This window comes from Coloeus monedula, assembly GCF_965178545.1.
Source record: "Coloeus monedula genome assembly, chromosome: 3".
NCBI classification, from domain to species: Eukaryota; Metazoa; Chordata; class Aves; order Passeriformes; family Corvidae; genus Coloeus; species Coloeus monedula.
The window spans coordinates 54,277,145-54,293,477 of record NC_138783.1 but is presented as its reverse complement, the minus strand read 5'-3'; the positions used below and the strand labels follow the sequence as shown (position 1 = coordinate 54,293,477).

The following is a 16,333-nucleotide window of genomic DNA, read 5'->3' as shown; positions in this document are numbered from 1 at the left end:
CACATAAATAAAATACGTGCTTTGCTGGATTAGGTCCTCATTAAAGAACTGTCTAATTGTTCAGACCTGTTCATATCAGCTCAATCTGTTTATTTTTTTGTTTCCAGTATTTTTGAGACTTCCTGCCCTGATATCAAACATGTACAAAATGCAAATTAACTTTTATATTGTATCTACAAGTTAAAAGATTTTAAATATATTGAAAATGGAATCCAAACTAGACACGACTTTTTCCCCTTGCTTGTTTTTTCTCAGAGATTGGCAGTCTGAAATTCCACAAATACAGCCAAGAGAAGACACTGAAGTGGTTAAAGAAAAAGGTATTGTGTTTCTCTTTTGCTTTAAAAATTGCTATATGTTTAAAATGGAAATGCTTATTAGCTTGTCCATATTTGCATTTCAGCCATGTGCGAAGGTTCAAGGTACATGTCCTGTCCAAGAAGGACAGACATCACAGTAAAGTTGCTGCGCTTGGGAATGTGATAAGGTGTTAGAGATATTAAAAGCTTGTTGCATTTCTCTTTTTGATGGGACTGGCCATGAAAGGGATGTGGGTAGGAAGAGGAAGCTGTCAGCTTATTGCTGTAGGCTTTGCATAAGGTGAGGGGCTTGCCTTTTGCTTTGTCCCTTTCCTAGATGGGCTAGAGGAGAGTTTTGATTGTTAGAGCTTTTAAATTCTGCCATGCTTTGAAGCTGGACGGAACTGCCTTGGTTTTGTGCTACAAATGTGTTTCCTGAAGGTTTGGCAGAGTTCACTCAGAATGGTCCTAGTTTGGTTGCTATTATCCTGATCCAATCATGCTGTTCAAGAGGTCTGTACAGTATGCCAGAAGTAAACTAGTGTTAAAGCTAAGCTTGATGGGGTCTTTGTTTTGGTATAAAGAAGGTGAATTTCATTTTACTCATGCACATGTGCCCTTAATATGATGGCACTCTGTAGAAAAAGATGGTATGCATCACATGATGAGAAGGCCTTGTCATTTAAATTAATCAATACAAGCACAAAATCTGGTCCACTTTCCACAGTGATGAGGGATGGGAAATACCTATTTTGCAATGATTACCTGAATATATACATGTGAACAGGTACCTGTTTGTGTTGTTGAAAATACCTGCTTCTGACAGTTCTCTCTCTGTTGGATCCAGCACAGCAGTGCCCTTTAACGTCCTTAATCCTTGATTTCCACCAGGACTGCCTTTGCTGTCTTCCTGAGCTCAGGCGTTCTCTGAGCAGGTGTATTTCTCACCTGTATAATCATGATTGTTGGATCTGAGTAGCTCAGCTCATCTTAGGGTGCTGCAAAAGTGGTTCTGTGTTTCCAAGGCAACATGTTCAAAGACATGCTAGTTTCTTTGAGTGTTTTGAGCTCATATGCTAGTCATTACAAATGTATATTAAATTTCACCACAGTCCATAACTTGAGTGTTTTATATGCTTGAAACAAAATTACAAGAGCTTTGTCACTGCATTAGCATGTGCATAACAATACTGATACAGACATTTCATTCTTTGGTTTTCTGTAGGTTAATCAAACAGTGAAAGCACTTAAAAGCAACAGTATATCAGTAGGTGAAAGGGTGCTTGCAAGTACATTTATCAACAGTAAACAGATCACAGACACTCAGGAAGGTAAGAAAACTAAACATGGTAATGAATTCCATTTTTGTGAAGTCACATAAGTTGAGATAAAACACATGATTAGAAACTAAACTATATTGAAATTGGCCTTTGCAGTAAATTTATTCCTTGTACAGAAAATTCCATGTAAGTTGTGACTGTGTGCTTTGGCTTTTCCATATTCTTTGGTATCTTCATCAGATGACATTGTAATTAACAGTAGGTCTCAGCTGGGGTTCTCTTAACTTCTCCACAGTTCAAGGAGAAAATGTTTTTCTCAGTGAAATATATGCTGAAGTGCTTTGCTGAACTGAGACTGTCTTAAATAATAGGACACATATTTATGAGTTCCCACCTAGTAAGTCTCTCTGTATTAGAATGTGCATCTTGTTATTATTATTTTTATTGGGATGCATGGAATATTAGCATATTAGCATTCATAGAATTCTTCAAAATGGTGAAGGGATCTTAGGAAGTCATAATCACAGAGAAAAAGCTCCTGGTCCAAACATTACTTTAGGCAACAAATGCATAGAATACACAAATCTGTAATTATTAAGGGCAAAATTTTAGTAATATGTGTACTAAATTGTAACAATGCTGTTACCAAAAAGTCTGGTGTGATCCTGTTTGCTTCTGTTCACCATTTTGCTGAGGAGGGCAATGTCCTGAATGTTACTGGTATGAAATTTTGTAGAGAAACCTGAAAATGGACTCGGAATAAAATCTTCAAATGTTAATGAAAATTAAGAAAAGTTTAGAGCAAGATGAACCAAAGCAAATTGTTTCTTGTTGCAAAGACATTCAGAAGTCTTCATGCTGTTGAAAATTAAGGAGAAACAAAGCAGCTTGCTGACAAAGTGGAAAATGAGCTACCAAGTACTGATATCAAAGGAAACAACATAAACGAGATTTAAGAGGCAAATAGTTTTATAGAAAGAGATGTAATAATACGGTTTTTAAAAAGAGAAAAAGTTGCAAAACTTGTGACTTTAACTTCTCAGTAGCTTTTAATGTTTTTCCCAACCCCTGTTTTTTTAAAAAAGGGGAAAGTGTCCTGGCAACAACCATCCTGACTGTGTTTAAATACTTTTTCTCTGAAATTTGTAATTTAATGTTTCATCTGTAGCGGTTTTTCTCCATCTTTCTCTTTATTTATAGTGACATGGTAATAATAGTCTTTTTAAAAACCTTGGGTTTTCATATATGAGAGAGCAACATTGAAATTGGAAATACTGTGGTTGAAAGCAGGTGAGTTTTGGAGGTAGTCCCACTGTATGTGGCAGGGTGAATGACAGGAAGTCATATGGACATTACTCAACACTTACTTCTAATAAGGCTCATTTTCTTGTCTGATCCTTTCATTGCTGTGACAGTGTAATTTATTTCTGTAGAGAATTGCTTTCATAGGGGTTATTATGAAATTTCAGTACCTTAAAAATAGGTGGGTATATGTAGTTAGCATCTACAAATGTTGTAGGGCAAAATTAGGGGAGGATATAATGAGAGCAAATACGGAAGTTGGGGAGGTTTATCATATGAGACTTGAATATTTCATTCAGAAGACAAAGAAGGGAGGTGTGCAAGTATGCCTGATGTTTGACAAAAGGTTAATAACAAAGCTAGGCTAGGCTGAGAACACAGACTCCCTAGGAGGCAAATAGTGGTATTTTCAAATTCGTAAATGAAGTCAGTGAAGATTGTTTCGAGTCAGAAATGCAAAAGGAATGGATTTTGTATTTAGTATGAAATAATAGCAGTTGACTTAGACTCACCATTCAGTGTCATAATGAAAAGAGTGAAATTATGGGAATATTTTTCTTAAGCAATAAATTGGACATACTAAGTACTGAGGTGAAATTGTCTTGGGTTGGAATTATTTCTTGTTCTCTCCTGAGCCTAAAGTGGGCTTAGAGGGTGCAAATCCATGATGAATTTAGGCCATGAAAGAAGAAGTGCAGATAGGTGATAGCAAGAATTTATTATCAATATAGTTGAAATGCATATGCTGCTGTCAGGTTTTTAATGCTTTCTTCTTCAATGCCAGTTCGCATTGGGCTTTTTAGGTTAAAAAAAGAAAATGGAGAAAAAAAGGGAGAAATTTATCTCTGGCACTAAAGAAATAGTTCTTTGCCACCTTAAGTTTGGTATACCATTTGCTTCTGAACTCTCTTAAGTGTTTGTAGGTATATGAGCAGATAAACTGGCCTATTGGAGTTGGAATTCAGAGGTGAGATTTTAACTTAATGTCTGTCTAGCAAATGCTTCCTGTGCATGGGTGCAGTTACTCCCTGGCAGCCTCAACAAGAGCAAGTTTAAAAAGTCCAGCCCACGATCAGTAAGTGCTTGTGTAGAACGTGACCAGAAAAGATCTGGTTTAGGACTTCATGTTATAAAAGGGTCACTTTTTTTCCTCAGTCTCTCAGAAAAACATTTATAGCAGGAGTGCCCTGTACTGAAAACAGCTTCTAGTAGTTCATATTTCCACAGATAATTATCCTGTCTTGCCAGTGATGTTTAGATAGGCCTTGGCATTTTCTATAAAGTACTGAAAATTAAGTACAAGACTTTGAAATAGACTCATTGTCTCATCTAATTGTTTTCAGTTGAAGCCAGAAAATGTTCTTTAGTACTGAATCCCTTGCCAAATAATTGTAAGATCCAGATGCTTTAAAATTAATGATTGCATGTTCTGTTGAGTCAGCTTTTTACTTTTGCAGGTTTTTAAAATTTAATTTCTTTGGAAAAATACATGATATCTAGTACTCTCAGAAAGTGAACAGCTTTTGTAAAGTACATGCAGCAGATATTAATAACATGTGCTGACAAAGTGAGTGTAGTAAGTCTTCACTTTTTAAATAAACCTACAAGTGTCATATAACATAAACTACTCAACACAGAGAAGCATCACAGTGTATCCATTAGAAGTCTGTTACTATTGATTCAACCTTATGCTTCATGGTAGCACATGCAACATGGCTAAAGCAACATGACTATGTAACATGAATGTTCTTTTTCTTCTTCCCGCTCCCTGACCTCTTCCTGAAGACTATGTACGGTATGCCCATGGGTTAATATCAGAGTATATTCCTGAAGATCTGAGTAAGGAGTTGTTAAAATACTTGGGGTAAGTATTGTTCCAGCTAGCTTATAGCTATACATGTCATGCATTAATGTCCATTCAGTCATTTCTGTTGAATACTGAGATTTGTTCATCAAGGTTTCAGTGAATGACGCAATGATATTATATTTGCGACACTTCAAATGTGATTTTTTCAAATGTAGATTATGTCTTTCTGGTTTTCCTATGGTATTAAGGACTGTGAGCTGGGGGAGATGTAATATTAAAGTCAGATATGTCTGTTATCACTGTTGCATGATGAAACCCTGAGTGATATATCCTCTTTTAAAGCAAGTGGGAAGAAAATCCAAAAAACTAGTTTGTCCAGAATTGTCAAGCACAAACAGCAGAGCCAGGAGTAGAGTCCTCATCCCCAGTCCTCTTTCTTTTCCCCTACTCACTCAGTGCTGCTTGGGTTTGACTTTACTTATCTAACCTATGTTAGTTTATATTTAAATCTGGAAGGTAAGCCAACATCCTCATCCTGGTGTTCCCTGCCAGCAGCAGACTTGGCTTGGAGCATCACTGGGACTCTGCACCTACTTATCAGTTCAGTTCTGTTCAAAGGCTTCTGTTATAGTGGCCTTTGGAAAAGTTGAAGCCCCATAGCTGAACAGTTTCATAAGTCAGAAATACAGAGTCCATGAGCTGCTTTTTTTTGCGAGTGCTTGCCACATGTGAACAGCTGATAACCATGCAATTAATCTGTCTTAATTTATAATTTAAAATCTTTTGTTCTGCAGGCTCACAGAACTTAGAAGCCCAGCACCAGAGCCACCACTGAAGGTAGGAGAACATTAAGATATTGATAGATACATTGTGTTGTAAGTTAATTTTTCTGAATTATTATTGAAATTGGACCAGACCAAGCACTGGGTACAATACAATAAGTAAGGTGGCCTTGTGAAAAGCCAGTCTAAAACAACACAAGAAATTTAGCAGGTAACTCATATTTTTTAATAAGGAATATTTTGGTTGGTTTTCCTTTTCAAAAAAGGGGAGGGCAAGAGAGAGGCATATTTTATGGGTTTGGTCAACAGTCTTTTCATACATGTTTTGCTTTTATTGAGGTTGATGGGACAATATGACCTCATAGGTTTTCTTTCATATATAATTTATGAGGACCCTGAAAGGGACCTCCTGGGTCATGGATTCCCAGACAACCATGTTGGATAATCTCTCATACACTGACCATTCTTCACTGTAAGTCTCATTAGGATTTTTTTATTTCCATTACTTCTCCTGGAAGAGTGTTTTATAACCTCATTCCTCTGATGCTCAGAAACCTTTCTGTAAATTCTACCTTGAATTTATTCATGGCCAATTTATTCCCCTGCCCTTTTGTGCTAACTTTATCATTGTTTTTTCAAATTGAAATGGCTCTTTTCTCTTTTCTCCCTAACATTAGTTCTTTCAATGTGTAAAGGGAAAACATATATGCTTTGCGTTTTCATTTTGAGAAGCCAACTTGGTTGTGTAAGATGGGTTCTCCATTCCCTCATTCTAGAAACATTTCTTTACACCTATTCCAAGTTGAATTCAATTGTTTCAAAGCAGGTGACCAGAAAAGTGTGTAATTATTTCTGATAAAACCTTTACTCATACAATATGATGGCATTCTTCCCTTCTTAACTGGAAATACTTTGTCCCATTACAGACTAGAATCCCAATTGCCTCTCTTGATGTGTGATGTACCAGATAGCTCTCTGTCATGCTGTGAATAGTTAAGACACACAGTTGGGTTTTTTTTTTTTCCCACTGCAGTTTTTAGTTGATCAGCTCTCAGATTTACAAGAAATTCATGCAGTCAGTTGCTGTGTACATGACCTTTTACTTTTTCTTTACATTTAATCTGGTTTTAATATTTCCAGTCTTGAAGGTTCCCTGGCTTTTTTTCACAGTGTTAAAAGCTCTTTAGGTATTCATAATGCTACTCAGTGGTGTACATTCAGCAAATGTTAGCATTCTATTATTATCTTCAATTAGCAATTAACTAGTAAACTCCATCTGATCCAATCCCTTTCTGCATTATTTGCCTTTGTTTCCCTTTTTCCCAGTTTCTCACCTACCTTAAAATACTTATGCAGTATTTGTTTTCTGTAATTTCAGCTGCTTAAGTGGCACCATGTCAAGTCCTCTGGCAGTCCTTCACATTCTGTCACCAGAAAATGTGTTATATTTGAGAAAATAAAGAGAAGTTAGAGGGCATTACCTGTGTTTAGTTTTCAGGCTGAGACAGGCTGAGAGAGTTGGGATTGTTCAGCCTGGAGAAGGCTCCAGGAAGACTGGTATCTAAAGGGGGCTACAGGAGAGCTGGCGAGAAACTTTTTACGAGGGCACGTAGTGACAGGACAAGGGACAATGGCCTTAAGCTGAAAGAGAGGGTAGGTTTAAATTAGATGTGAGGGTGGTGAGGCACTGAACGGGTTGACCAGAGATGTTGTGAACTCCCCATTGCTGGGAGCATTCAAGGCCGGGTGAATGGATGGGGCTCTGAGCCACCTGGTCTAGTAGAAGGTATTCCTGCCCATGGCAGGAGGGTTGGAACTACATGATCTTTAAGGTCCCTTTGAACCTGAATCACGCTATGATTCTGTGTTTCATTTACTCTTTAATTATTCTTCCTTCTTTCACTTTTTTTCCCACCCTGTTCTCCTGAGTCCTACTATGACTTTTTCTTCCTTCTTACATTAGAGATGGGTCCTTGGCTATTCTGCACTAATATGGTCCCTGCCTGATAGAACATATGCCAGGTTCTGCCTCTCATCTTGTGATTTCTGATGAGGTCTTCCAGCTGGGTCAGCATATTGAGTTTTACTTCTATCTTGAATAGAGTGATTTTTGTCCTCTCTTCTGCCCCTGTGCTTAACTTCTTCATTTTTATTGAAAATGATTTACGGAGGCAAAGGAGTTCATCCATTTTGGGTCCACACATTGGTTAACTTTAATATCTATCCAATCCTTACAGTATAGCAGCTTCACTTTCTCTTTTTTAAATTCCCTTTTTGCCTCTGTGGCTAAACAACCTTGTACTGTTTGTTTTAATTTCCTTTCCAAGGTCTTAACTCAGCTCGACTTTTTGGCAGCTCTTACTTAATCCCAGTATTACCTGACTCCTAAACTGATCTTTTTTTTTAATATCTATTTTTCCCCCAGTCTTTTTTTTTCCCCCATCCATTGCAGAATTCTGCTTACACATAGTGTCAGTTGGATTTTTTGGGGGATGGGGGTGGGTGGTGGAATATGCGTGCATCTGTGTGAGCCAGGAGCTGCATTTATAGTGCTTAGTCTGAGAAGCTTTTCCTCCAAGATTTTTCACCCTGTTTGAAGTAAAGGATCCAAAATCACTTCTTCTGTCTTTTACCTTCCAAGTGTCTTCCTCACACATCAAGTCCCTTTGCTTTGCCTTAGACAAGGAAGGCATGTGGTTTGCAAAGTTTGCCCCCCCTAGAACCAATAACCCCTCTTTCGATTATCCTTTCCATTTAATTTAAACTGAGGCACCATATGTCTGCTGAAAGGAGATTACGTACCACACTGGCCTTTCCTGCAATGTCCCTGCTACTTACCGAAACAAAGTCTAAAATAACCTCCTTTCTGGCTGATTCACTGACTGTTCTGTTTAGCAGCATGTCAGCTAGCACATAGAGGAATAATTGAACCCTACTGTTATTAATAGCATTTGTTCTCCAATGGATATCCACAGATATGTTATTTCCATGTGGCTGGACAGTTGTTCTGGCTGCAGAGTTACTTGGCCCTTTGATTCAGTTAAGAATTATCTTTATGCATTGTAAGAAATATTAAGCACACATCAGGAGCCAACTGATAGTCATTAGCTATATAACCATGTTAAAACAACTGTATTAAACTGCATGTGATGTACATTCCATATTGTGTACGAATAGCTTTTATACAGTTGGGATAGTTCTGAGAATCTATTTTTAAAAACAGTTTTATTTCAGCAGTTTGGTTACAGAGGAAATGAGGCCTAGAACTGTTCAGTTGTTGGGCAGTGAGATCTTGCTGAGGATCTGATTAATTTCTAGAGCACTGACCAGGGTGTGTATGATGTTTCTGTACTTAAGTCTTTGCAACTTCAGAGATTAAAACATTCCTTTATTTCACAATCTCAGAGGAGCAAGGTAGGCTTATACACGGAAACTTCTAGTCTCCTTCAGGCCATTTTTAATCACTTATGTTGACATTTCTCTTCATGAGGGCAAGGTGTATTAACAGACATAATATATGGTTATTGCAAATAAGAAGGTTCTGACATGTATTTCCTATTTCGGAAAAGTAATTGCATGTTTGGAAATTATGTTAAACTCTGAAGGGAGGAGAGATGTAGAAACTTCAGTGATTAGCAGAAAAACAACTACACATTCTTTTCTTGAACAAGAGCAAACTGGGTATGGCCTGGACTTTGTGATTTGATGATTAAATCAAAATTGCATGTTCTTTGTATTAATTGTAAGCCGTTGATCTTGTGTTGTAATCATCGCACTGTCCGGTTTGTCAGCACAGGGAGTCCGGCCATTGGCAGATGATGAGAGACATTTACAAAGAGTATGTAGGCTTTGCTACAACTAAACAGCAAATGTTTTGCTGAAATGCAAACATTTTTGTTGTAAGTTTTAAAAACTTGTTTATCAGACTCCAAAAAGAGAAAAAAAGTAATTTTTCATTAGATTGTCATTTGAAAATGTAATCACAGCACAGTAAACAGCCTCCTAAAGAGGCTGATCCAGATTCCATTGAAATCAAAAGAAAAGGCTGCAGTTGGATCTGGTTCCAAGAGCTGAGAAATCTAAGCTGCAGACCTGGCTTGTGTGCCAAAGAGAGAGAGGGAGCAGGAGAGAGAGAGATATCACAAGCACCATAAACAAAATGAATAAAACAGGATCTTAAAATGTATGGTACCATCCAAGTTGCTTGCAAAATCACTCTCCTTGGCACAAAAGCTGGGAAGGCCACGGTCTAGATTTCACAGGATATTAAGGACAGGGTAGTAATATCAGATATATAATAATAATAAAAATACAGTGTTGTAAAATACTACATACTTTTTTTTTCACTTTTGGAAACATACCAGAAAGTTTTCACCTTTAAACTAAACACATGCTCACAGTTTATGGAAAGAAATATTCATTTTTACGGCCTGATCATATGAAGTGCCGAGAACTGTTCACTTGTATTATTTCTGAAGTTAGAAGGCACACAGCACATGCAGAATCAAACTTCTTAATATACTGTTGGATTCAAGTGATGAATCAAGTCAGTGGAGCTATGGCAGTGTTTCACTGTTGCCAGCTTGTAGAAGCTAATTAATTCTAAAGGCTGTGAACAAACAGACAACAGAGTAGATGATGATCCACTTGTGTTGGCAGATAGCTACAACACTGGAGTTGCTGCGCAGGTCCATGAGATCATGAGCACCACAGCTCCTTGACTGTTAGGCACTAACTTCCAACAGCTGCTCCAGAAAGTTCTCTAAATAGACTGATACCAAAGTCCCAGTTATGGCTGATTTCTAACAGTCATTCTTCAGAAGGCTAGGAAGAAAATGCTTCCCGTGACACTGAATGGTCTCTTCTGAATGCTGTAAAGATGGTAAATATTCACATGTAAAGAAGACGATTGCAGACAGAAATCTTCCACTCTTGCTGCTGATTCTTCAGTTGACTGCCAGTCCTGTTCTGGTGCTATGGTTACGTTTTAAAGCCAAAGCTTTGAACTTCCATGTGTGTACATCATAAAAGTGGTTGACAGAGCAACTTCCTCACTCTAACATTTCAGAAAAGGAAATGGTCAGATGTCCCTGTGGAACCAGAAGAAGACTATACTAAATTTAACAGTGACAATCTGAAAACCAAAAAGGTAAGCAAGTCTTACATTCATACACGTTTTGCGAAAGCGTAGATTAATAGCAACTATTAGCACAGAGTGCTTAACTTTCCCCTTCAAAACACATCACAAAACTAAATACAAAATTGTCTGACGTCTGTAGTTATGTCTCTTTGAACTTTTCATTCAGATTTAATATGACTTTGACAATTTTAATTTCCTATTCTTAACTGTTTTGTGCTATTTCTGCTGGGCTATATTTGACCAGTGAACATTCCAGTGAGCCTCTCAGACTCAGACACACGTGTTAAGGTGCTCAGCTAATGTTTGTAAAGCTCTTGGAGATCTTTAAATGAGAAATCCTATGGCTTAGTGATAGCAACTGTTAAATTTCAGTTACTCGAAAAAGAAACGAGGATGGCAGCATTTACTTAAATTCCAAGGGATGCTAGGACATGCTTTATTTTTACCTAGAAATATTGCTTGTGCACTTACTTATGTCAACTTAATGAAGTTAAATCAACACAGAACTTACTGATTGCCAGCTCCAACGCATGTTTGGAGGCCAGTCCAAATCTGAGTCCAGCAGTGCCTGCCACTGTACTATTCCTAGGAGAGCAACAGAGATGTGAAAAGAAATAGATCGTCTCTGTGTGTGCCAAAGCTGTGAGGCTTGTACTGGCTTATTTCTCTGAACATTGAAAGAAAATGAATCTTCCTCCAATCCGTGGGGAACCGAAAAGGCCCGCTGTGCTGGTCTTGTGACCTTCAGTCTAATGCTGACTACTCGTTATCCCTTTGCAAAGAGAAGCAGCTGGTGACAGATGCATTCCTTCCTCCCCCCAAAACCCCAGATTTTTTTGTACTCAGTGCACATTCTAGTTTTGAAGTAAGAGGATTGCCCCCTAAGTGAAGGTGATAAATAGTTTAAAATATGCATGTTTCCCCCCTCCACATTATATACTATAGCTTTTGAACTTAGCATAAGGATAGAAATAAACTGAAGAGAGATAATTCATTTTAACATTAAATATGATTTACTTCTGAAATAATGAAGCACATTGATGAGAGAATATGGGAAAGAAAAGATAGCCCTTGGACTCTGTACAGTATACTGCTCTTTTTAAAATCTTTTGGCAGTGGTTTTGTTTGTAGAGTAACACAGAATCATACTGTTGTTGTCTATCTCCATCCTATCCATAACCATCTAGCTGATCCCAAGTACTGTTATTGTGAAGTCCTTCAGACTGAGGATTATCATAAAGAAAGGTCAATGCAAAGTTTTCTTAATAGGGAAACCAGCTAGAGATTTAAAATGTAACGCTTTAAAATACAAGAAAGAAAAGAGGTCGGCTCTATAAAATGTGGTTCATATGTGTTTTAGGTGTAGGAGTCTGGGAAGTTGTCCCAGTGGCCTCAAAAGTGCTTTGCAAATGTTAGTTACCTTCTTCATTCCTTGTTCTTCCATCTCTTTTCCCTTGATTTCACTGTGCATAGAGTCTTTGATAGTAAATCAGTGTGAATTATTCATCATCTGTAATGCAAGTCTGTAATTCAGCCTGCTGACAGCATAATCATGAGATTGAGTCGGAGGGTACAGAATGCATCTGCTCTGTTGTATGCATTATTCCTCTTAATGTACACTCAGGGATTATCCCAAAGTAAACGTCTGATTTGGGATACCTCATTGTGCAGAAAGGAAAGATGTTTCACGTTCACGTCCTTGTAGTTGGTTTTCTGTCTTTGTCTAAGGTGAAGTAATTCACAACAAGTATTCTTCAGTTTGAATAATCTCAAATTCGTTTTTTAACTACTTTGTCCTACAATTCAAAGCCTGCATAGCATTATCTTTATGGCTGTATACTAAAAACTCAATTCAACTTAGTGCTTGACTTCTGTATTTAGGAGGTTGTAACATCTGTTTCCCCCCTATGGAGATGCTGTTTAACTGTTTCTGTTTATCATTTCACTCACAGGCAAACACCAAGATGTCTGCAGCACAGAAGGCTCTGGCCAAAGTTGATAAGAGTGGAATGAAATCCATTTCTGCTTTCTTCAGCTCCAAACCTAAAACATCAAAATAAAAACTTGTTCTTGGAAGAATTTTATACAGTGGTTATTTTTATGTTAAGCTAAAGATGCCTCCTGGAGTTTTTTGTTAGTATAGTGTATGCAGGGCACGTCTGGGTACATGGTGGAGTGTGATGGAGAAGTCTGTGAGCTGGCAGGGCTCTGTAGCTGTTGAGCCTTAGTGGGACAAGGCAGCACCGTGATATCAGATATTCCATCCTGGACTGGGAAGATGGCCCAGCTGCAATAATATGGTGTGGTGAGCTGAGAAGTAAGGCTTAGCGGGGTACCATACTGTGCTGCTGCTCCTTCTAGAGCAAGCCTAGTCAAGCTGACCAGAGTTTTCTCCATTACACTTTATTCTGGGCTGAAAATGTGCCCGCCTTTGGTGATTTTTTTTTTTTTTTTAATTGATAAGGAACATTATTTTTTAGACTTTCTGAAGTTTTTTACCCAGTATTACACCAGAGTAGGATGGCACCATTGCATTTTTATTTTGACCCAAGTATTAAGTGCTGATGTAAGCGTTGTCATTGGCGGCATTTTATCAAGGCAAAGATACAGTCTGTATTGGGATTTGTGTTGTTTTCAATATACTGGAAACCAGTGGCAGTGAATGTCAATGTACATGTAATGCAATAAAGTGCTTTGTGTAACAAACTTGTGCTTGCTGTGTTTACTGTATGCTTCAAGAGTTAGGTTGGGTTTCAGCACATTTTTAAGTGGTTTTGGTATTTTCCTATTAATAAATTTTAATCCTTAAAGAGTTATGGCATCTCCTTGGCTTTTGTGATAAATCTCTTAGCACACAGTAATATAGGGGCATTTTTATGTTTAGTTCCAAGGTCAAGAGGTCCTTATGAAAATAATCGGGAAAATTTGATTTAAAGGCAAGAATGGGCGGGGTTTTTTTTTAAGAAGTCTGTTTGGAGTTGGCTTCAAAAGCTTAAGTATGAGTGTCTTATCAGATAAGGTTTAGTTTTATAAAGTTTTGCACAAGGTAGGACTGTTACTTAAAATGCACTACCCACTCTTTCCTGTGTTCTTTCATCATTAGAGTATTCCTGTATATTTAGAGGGATTGCTGATGTTGCAGCTTCCCTGAATCACAGAACTGAAAAAGAGATGGAGTCACTGGGATCATTTGTACATATATAGCCAGTTCTGCACAATACTCAGTGTCATCCACCAGTTGTACTGAGTCATTACTATGGATCAACTACAATGTGTGTTTTTGGAAGACTTAAAACACGTCATTCTTTGCTACTTCAGCTCAGTAGAGAATCTGCTTGTATCCCTTGATAATGTGAGTTTCAGAGAAATTAGGAAATCCCCCTGTTTGAGTTGTTACTATGTCATTTTTGCACTTCAGACTTACTTGCTGCCATTTACAACCCTTGGATTACAATGATGTCTGTTAGGTTAAAAAGCTCTGTGGCACACTCTTCCAACCAGAAATGAAAGAGAAGCCTTGCCATGTGTTCTGTGCATTTTTGTAGTTGTTGTTGGGCTTTGTATGCCTTTCAAACTGGTAGTTTTTACAAAGTGTCAGATGTAGTTTGTAAATCCAGAGAGTCAGCATGGTTGGTATTCCAGATAGAGTAAATACTTGGAAATTGATAGAATTATTATCTCTGATAATAAGTAGTGTTTGGTGAGCCCAGAATGAGCAATTCTGGTTATGAACTGGAAGGGTTAAATTTTGGAAAACATTCAACCTCCCAAACTCGTGTGAATAGAAGGGATGTAGAAGTAATGGCAACTTTTGAAAAACACCTGTCAAAAATGCAGGTTAATGCTACGGGAAAAAAAAGGAAAAAGAACAGGCACATTCTGTCATGTTAATGGAGAAGCTCTGTGCAGTAAGCAACAAGTTAGGGAGTGTTTTGATAGAAAAAAGGAGTTCTGTATCTGTTATTGAAAAGCCAGCTCTGAGCACTAGAAGATGCTGAGAAAACAGACAAGCATGGGATGGGTGTTTGTTGGAAAACCAAGAATGGGAGAGAATTATGTTAGAAATAGGAACTATGAAGCAGAACAGATACATGGTAGAAGCTCTTCTGGATATTTAAATATGCTAGTTTTAGGGGTTTGGGTTTGAACAGTTCAAAAGTTTAGTGAAATACATTTTGCAAATGCACCTTTCCATTGACTGAACTGTTCAAGAACCTACAAAAAAGTCCCAGTTACTCTGTTCAGAATTTGGGACAGACAGAACAAATCTGGTAGAGATGAGAGTCCTTTGTGCTGACTTCTGAGCTGGGGTACCAGGTTTTATTTTTTCTTGCTCTATACATGACTTTCACATCTGCTGCTGTGCTCAACGACTAAGTCTAGAGTTCTTCCTCTGTGCAAGGATGCATTGTGCTTTAGTGCCACATCTCTACTTCAGCTGTCAGCTATGTCGTAACTTACCACAACAGTAATTTTATTAGCAACTGTGTTTTTGGTTGAGCAGGAATTTGTGCGTGACAAAAAAAAATAAGCCATTTCCAAAAACCATTAGAGCTTTCACGTGAAAACAAAAACTCTTCTCCCTTTAGGAAAGCATGAAATACATTTAGTAACTTTGAAACTTCTTCGACATGTAGCTGTGAGAAGTTATGAAGAGCATATGGTGCCAAGTGCATAAAACAATATTTCCTACCACAATAAGGATTTAAATATAGTTACTCTGCCTGGCCAGCAGTAGCAGTAGGTCGTTACGAAGTGCTGCTTTGCTGTTTCTTCCTTGGTTAGCATAATATGGAGCAATATGCCAGCAGTATTATAGAAATGTGGTCTTACTTTATTTCTTTTTCTGGGTTCGCATGACTTCTCTACATGTTCATGTAAATATCTGATGAGATGTGACGCTTTCATAGTTGTTTATTTGGGATTAAACAACTCTTACATTTTCACTTTTTTAGATTTGCATAGCAAATGGATTGACATCAGTGTTCATGGAAAACATGAAAATACAAGCACTGACTTGGGGACATGTAAGGGTCAAACTGGAGCATAATTTTCAGTCTTAAGTAATAAAACCTAGTTCTAAAAACCTAGTTCTATTTGTAGAAGTGACAGTTGGTGATTTGAATTTTTTCAGTGGAAAAGGTGGCATAGCTGGCAGAACTTGCATTCAGATCTGAAATCTGGAAGGATTCAGTGTGCTTGTTTTCAGGTGTTCAGTTGCATCTGACGTGATGTTTATTGGAGCAAAATTAAATGCATGGATGGTTATTTGAATAAAGAAATGTTTTTGACTAGGGTTTTCTCTTTCCTTTGTAGATGCCTGAGAAAAGACATGCAAAGAAGAAATGAAAGGAGCATAAGGAGACTCACTAATATTATTTTAACTTGCCATAATCACAAAGCTGCTTTTGAAGGCTTTTTTTTACGCACTTTCTGAAAAATAAATGTTTGACATTGGACATGCCTTGTTCCAAGAAAAAGCAAATCTCAGCAGATTAGCATTGTTAAATACGCGGTGTGTTAAACATACACTGCTTCAAATTTTATAGCTTACACTCGATTGGTCTATCGGGCCCTTCCAGGAAAGCACTTACGAGCATGCCTAATGTTAAGCACATGAGCAGGGATCCTAAAGTCAGCCGTGTTGTTCGTGTGGGTAAGTGCTTTGCTGGACCGGCGCCTGAAGTCCTGTTAGGTGCTGAGCATCCTGATCCATATCCAGC

General features: G+C 37.8%; 1 protein-coding gene across 4 annotated transcripts in view; it reads left to right on the top strand.

Annotated features, from left to right (window-relative positions):
• Positions 1 to 16,097, top strand: part of RNASEH2B (ribonuclease H2 subunit B) — a 42,736-nt gene extending 26,639 nt beyond the window's left edge. For 2 of the 4 annotated variants that reach the window (XM_082278658.1, XM_082278657.1), the window contains exons 6-11: positions 256 to 320; positions 1,525 to 1,630; positions 4,667 to 4,745; positions 5,483 to 5,525; positions 10,539 to 10,619; positions 12,563 to 13,342. In XM_082278658.1, coding sequence (XP_082134784.1) covers positions 256 to 320; positions 1,525 to 1,630; positions 4,667 to 4,745; positions 5,483 to 5,525; positions 10,539 to 10,619; positions 12,563 to 12,670 — 482 coding nt within the window. In that variant the 3' untranslated portion in view covers positions 12,671 to 13,342. Of the gene's footprint in view, positions 1 to 255; positions 321 to 1,524; positions 1,631 to 4,666; positions 4,746 to 5,482; positions 5,526 to 6,396; positions 6,881 to 10,538; positions 10,620 to 12,562; positions 13,343 to 15,926 lie in introns of those variants that run through there. The other 2 variants (XM_082278659.1, XM_082278660.1) reach the window with 2 other exon arrangements.
• The last annotated feature ends 236 nt before the right edge of the window (positions 16,098 to 16,333 follow it).